We start from the raw sequence: 6000 nt of genomic DNA on the forward strand, positions 1-6000 counted from the left end.
GTACAGGTACATCAAGGCAACCACTACAAGGCTTAAGAATAGTTTTTTTCCTAGAGCGGTGAAGGCAATCGCCCCCTTGTAGTGGCATACACGCACACACACACACACTCACACGTACTTTCCCTCCCAGATACACTCAGACTTGCACAAATGCACTTTATTCCCCTGTCCCCAGCCACCCCACATACTTGTGCAAACATCTCTGTGTTCATCAATTGTATTCTTTATTATTATTTTTTTTTCTATTCTATTTATTACTGTATTGTATGTTGTGTTTTTAAGCCGTGGGTCCGAAGACAATTTCATTATCCAGAATAATGACAATAAAGATACTCTGACTCTGACTCTGAGTCTACTGGCTCTTCTAATGACTCAAAACAGAGCAGATTGTAGTAAAGAGGCGGTATAAAACAGGCTTGGTTTCCATTTGGATATAGAAAGTGTGATATTTCCCCTGCCAGATTTATAATTGAACTGATTAATTCTAATTATTGTGACAGACCATCTTTGCAGTGGTAATCCACAGACAGGTAGCTCCCCAGCTGAGGGCACGTTTCACCAAAGGAGTTCACAACTTCAGAAATCAGGCAAACCTGATGTCCTCTGCAGCGGGCTGGAAAACACACAGAGAGCATAATCAGCCACTAATAACACAAAGCAATGACAACAACTTCAAGGACGTTTACACTACTGTTTCATATTTAGTGTTCTGGTGATGAACATTTGTGTTCATACAACACATAACCACTCATAAAGTCATTAACATTTATCATCATCATCATCATCATCAAAGGTTTTAGCACTTCACATTCACATGCACACTCTCATTCAGGCTTGCTCATACTCAGTTTCATGCTCAAGGACACTTAAACATGCAGGCAGGAGGAGCTGGGGAAGCTGTCAAATCTGTGACAGTGGACGACCTGAACCTGAGCCACTCTCACAGTCACTCACACAAATGTCTGTTGCACATGTTAAGACCAGTGGTGTACTTATTCTGATTGTTTTCTTAGTGACATTAGTACAAAATATATAAATATAAATAATAATAAAAAAAGGATAAATGCCAGATGTGCCACATAAATGCAAACACTCATATTAGAGATGTCTGCGGTGTTAATAGAGCTGAATTTATCAACTGTGTAATATGCAGGATTCAATCATTTTTTAGTTATTCAATTATGCAAAACATCTGGATACATCCAGCCTTCAGTGTGCTTCCTTTCTATCAGCTGTCACTGATTCAGTGTCAGTTTTTTTTATACATTGCTTAGTATTACATTTTTGATTATGTTGCAATTAATTATGCAGCTTGAGTGAGTCCTCTATAAAACAAAACTGCTGTTAAAGGTGTAAATCGTTGTCAGTTAGAGTCAGAAAGGCTGGTAAAATGTGAAGCTGCTGTCGACCAGCTGCACTAGCTTGTTCATTGTTATGGGTTTTTCAGTGACCTTGAGACAGTGCTTTTTAGAAGTGTGTAGAAGTTAAGAATATAGATTCAGACCTCATAATTTGTAGAATCAGTCAAGCTGAGGGCAAGACACACAGTATGACCCTGAGATAACTGGGTTAGCCTACTGTATGGTGTAATATGAAGCTTTTCAGTCCACATAATGGTTTTGACCTTCCCCTGGAAAAGATGATGACTTATTAAGTTACAAAATGAACTTAAACCAGAGACCTGTGTATGTCTTTATTTTCATATTCATTTCCATTTCCGTCCTTTTCTACAGAAGATGCGTCAGAGTTCAGATTCAATGTGGATGCCTTATTGTCAATCAGTTCTCATAATGAGCTCCTCTCTCTTCCACTCTCTCTTCACTTGAATGCATTCATTTCTCATGTCACTAACTCAGCCTCTTCACTCTCTTGCAGTTTGTGTGTTTCTGCATCTCTCCTCCTGTCACTTTCTGCAAGTATTCGTGGGGATGTAGATTGTGGGTCTGCTGTCACCAAGAGCTTAGTCATGGCATACAGTAAGTGTTTGGTAATCAAATATTATAAGGGCTACACTTTTATAGCTCTGTATGAAGGGACCTGGGATAACTTCAGTCATTAGCCTATGTGATGTTTTAGATGTGTCCTGTATTTGTTCACTATGTGTAGGCTATGTAAAATAAAAATGCAGAGCTTGTGAATATAGTTTTACCAGCGTGATAGGCTAATGTAAATGTGTTTAATGACATAGCCTAATGGTCATGTGAATTTACCTCTTTGCACCTTTATAACCCCAAGTATCCCCCAATTGAGGGACTGGAAGACATACAGAACAACCACAGAGCCTCTACTGCACTAATTATGATAGAATATAGTCATATACATACATCAAATTAAACAGCAGAATCTGACCTACTACAACGTGTAAAAAACATGTTTATATGACCCAAACTAAACATCAAACTTCATGAAGCACCTCTGTGTGGACCCAGTCACCAAATTTCTGGCTCGTATATTACTGTACATTATGCAAAACACATCAGCTACCGCTCAGGCTACAAAGATTGCAACGATACATAGCAGCCGCGGCTACGCAGAAGCTACACAGAAGCACGGCAGAGAGAGAAGCCAAAAACGAGCAAAGTCGAGCAAACACAGACACTGCTTGGCCAAAACATGATTGTAAATTTCCTCTTACCTTTGCTGTTTTGCCGTGAAAAGTTTGTTTTATGGGTAAATCCACAATATTTCCAGTTTGACCTTTGACTGGTGTTACATTTAAATCGGTCCGGGGGAACATTTATGAGCGCCGCACACAACAGCCCGCACGTCACGCATTTCAGGATTCTGCTGATTCTGATTGGCTGCCAGTACTGTCAATCACATCAACCAGAATGAGCTGCACCCAAATAAGCAGGTCAGGGCAGCTTACACCGAGGGACACAGAGGGCCTAGATAGTTTTTATTTAGTCCTGGTTGATTCTTTTTCAGTTTACCGGTATGCAAATTGTGTGAAAATAAAGATTACACAATGGTTTATAGTGGCAGGTGGTTCCAAGCTGTGCCAAAAATGGACATTTCAGAAAGCTCGCCTGAATATTTTGTAGTAAAATCTCAATAATTTTGTACTGCTTCACTTTATCAGAATCAACCACTGCAGAGATAATGTTCATATGATTTGATAAAGGTTTTGAGCTTTAGCAGACACTCATCCAAAATATGATTTTTGAGGGGCGAATATTAAATTTATTGAATTTTTCCTGTGTGCCATTTTCATTTACTCTTCACCAGTAACACATATACTGAAATTTACACATCTCGGCAATTTCTCAATTTTTTCCCTTTACTGTGACACCAAAAGTATTCAAATGGACCTTGTGGTTGCAGAGATATACTCATTTTATTATGGATATGCAATTTTCGAGAAAAGGCCTAGAAAATAGGCTTGGTTCTCATCACGTTAAACTTCTGTGTTGTGTTTGGTCTGCTGACGTACAGTGTGTACCATACCCATCTCATGCTCGGAAGAGCTGCAGTGCCCTGAGACCTTGAACAGGATGAGTGAGTTTGGGGAATGAATGGATGGATAGTTGTCAGGTAATTGCATGAGTCAATATTTACTGACATCTTTAAAGCTTTTATTGGGTGACTATTCTTCCACCCTGATTGCCAATAGTTCTTTTCCAGTAATGCTTGGAGACAATACACTTTGTCCTTAAAAAGTGGGTTCAGTTTCATCACAGTGTTCATAATATGTGCAGCCAGGCATATGTTTGTCATTCCATTCAGATATTTCCTGATGAGTAAAGCAGATTGAATGAGGGAGGTTTAAGAGTGCTTATTGTGTAGGTCAAGTGCCTTAGTTGCTCTGGATTAGCTAATGGCATAAGCAGTACACATCACTTCACTCAGAAACTATAACAAGTAAATAATGAATGTTTTAGAACCGTATGACCGTGTTTTACCTGTAATTGTCTCTCCAACATCTACCCAGCCACACTGATGTGGTGTGGATGTAGTTGGCAGGGAGAGTGAGGATCGACAGTAATGACTGTTCTTATGACCGTAGAAACCACTGTCTATGATTATCACTTGACCGGAGGCACACTGCAGAGTGGTGTTGTGATCCGCACACACAATGGACCTCCCAGATTCTGAGGAAAACAAAAGCAATGCAAAGCAGTAACTCATCATGGAGTGATTCAGTGGGCTACTCAGAATCATTGCATGAGTCACTACGTACCAAACTGGCAGATGAAGTGTAGCTCTTTGTTGCAGTCTGCTGTGGCCTCCCAGCGGAAGCCTGAGTCTTTTAAAATATGTCCACAGGCTGCTTCCGGCTGTGGGCGTCTCGCCCAGTTTGAATAGGCGATATGTGAACCATCCAGCCAAGAGAGAGCACCTGGGGAGGGAACAAACCCCTGCTGAGTATATGTACAGTTTGAGCTTAATATCTTTGTATTAAGACAGTTTTTCATCTGTCTGTAGAAATTCTTCTCAACCATGTAACAATGTAATTAAAAAACACACCTTGACCCTAAAGTTCCTTTTCAACAGTGTCTCATTTTGTTTAACATAAACTCAATAAGCAACATATTCAATGAAATTCACCATGTCAAACAAGGAAGCTGGGTATTGTACATGCTCCTGCACATTAAGAAATCTTATCAGTTAAATGATTAAATGATGAAGATAATATGTTCCTTTACTACTGTATGAAATCACATTTTTTATTTTGAAACAATCACTATCAATTTCTACTGCTGCTTTATCAGTATGAAATTAAATGTGGATGTGAATGTGAGGTTGCTATTCATCTGGCCTAAATGCAAACTGATGAATATGCTGGATGGGTACATTCATAATGCACCAACTCACTGACAGTATCTCCAGAGAAAAGTTTAAATGTTATTCCAAAATGAACAGTGTAATATGTGTGCTTTTCATTCATGTATTCTTTTTTTACTATCACCCTTTGAGATTGGAAAACAACAACAACAACAACAACAACAAAAAAAAACATTTACTGGACGGAGAAGAAGAAGAAGATGAAGAAGAAGGCCTGTGGACACATTAAACAAGAAATGTAGAATATGACTACAAGAAACTGCTTAAGGACTTTGTTTTAAATCTTGTACTTGCAAAATGGTCATAGGAACTAATTTTGAACTTAACTGGGGGGGGGGTGTAGGAATAGATGGATGGAGTAATGAGGAGAGGAGAGTGAGAATGTGAGAAATGAGAAATCCCAGTTGGAGCTTATTTGTCAAGAAATGGAGGAAATTCTAATAAATTGCACACTGTTGTGCAGATTGTACCACAAGACTATGATTATTAATCATCTGTGCTTAAGTATGTTATCTTTATTGATTTGACAGGTAAATCCAAATACTGAGGGAGACACTCTCAGACACACATTTAATGAATGAGCACAAGCAGGTGTCTGTACTTCTTACCTTCAACAGCTGCTACTCCAATCCACATGTTTTTGTCAGGGTCCAGATGTCTTTGAAGGAAATGCTGAGTGTCTTCATCAGGGACAAATGCGAGGTGGCCTCCACTCCTCTCACACCAAGCTTGAGCCTTGAAGAAAGGGTGCTGGTGACCCACAAACTCATAGCAGGAGCCTAAAAAGCCCTTCTGATGTTCTGGACAGGAAACAGAAGCCCCTGTCTCACCTTCAGCACATGATGGACAGCTGAGTGTCACAATCATCAGCAGCTGCAGAATTGTCCAACACATCCTTTTCTGTTTTCACTTCAGAAATGATACTCTCACTTTGCTCGTCTCAACTTGACACTAACATTGTAGGGTTAACTGATATCGTTTTTCCTTGTTTAATGCTCTTATACACACACCCAGGTGACAGCCTGCCTTTAAATGGGCCTGACATTGCCCCTTTGTCACACACCTTTCTGCCATCAGGGGAACAGTGTTTGCTCAACAGCCAGGCTTTCTCAAAAACCAATGCATTGCCTTTGTGTACAGACAGAGCTGCAACAAAAGCACAACGAGTTTCAGACAGAATGGCAAAGTGCACAAGGTTCATCGGTTTGTTACATC

General features: G+C 39.8%; 1 protein-coding gene across 1 annotated transcript in view; it reads right to left on the bottom strand.

Moving 5' to 3' along the window:
• The window catches only part of LOC146964803 (polycystin-1-like protein 2), a 52543-nt gene extending 46864 nt beyond the window's left edge, over positions 1-5679 (bottom strand). The window contains exons 1-4 of the mRNA XM_085765569.1: positions 5394-5679; positions 4181-4339; positions 3903-4091; positions 503-613 (exon numbers count right to left, since the gene is read on the bottom strand). Coding sequence (XP_085621695.1) covers positions 503-613; positions 3903-4091; positions 4181-4339; positions 5394-5679 — 745 coding nt within the window. The remainder of the gene's footprint in view (positions 1-502; positions 614-3902; positions 4092-4180; positions 4340-5393) is intronic.
• Between the last annotated feature and the right edge of the window lie 321 nt (positions 5680-6000).

This window comes from Trachurus japonicus, chromosome 21 (assembly GCF_045865225.1).
Source record: "Trachurus japonicus isolate A0001 chromosome 21, Traja_1.0".
NCBI lineage: Eukaryota > Metazoa > Chordata > Actinopteri > Carangiformes > Carangidae > Trachurus > Trachurus japonicus.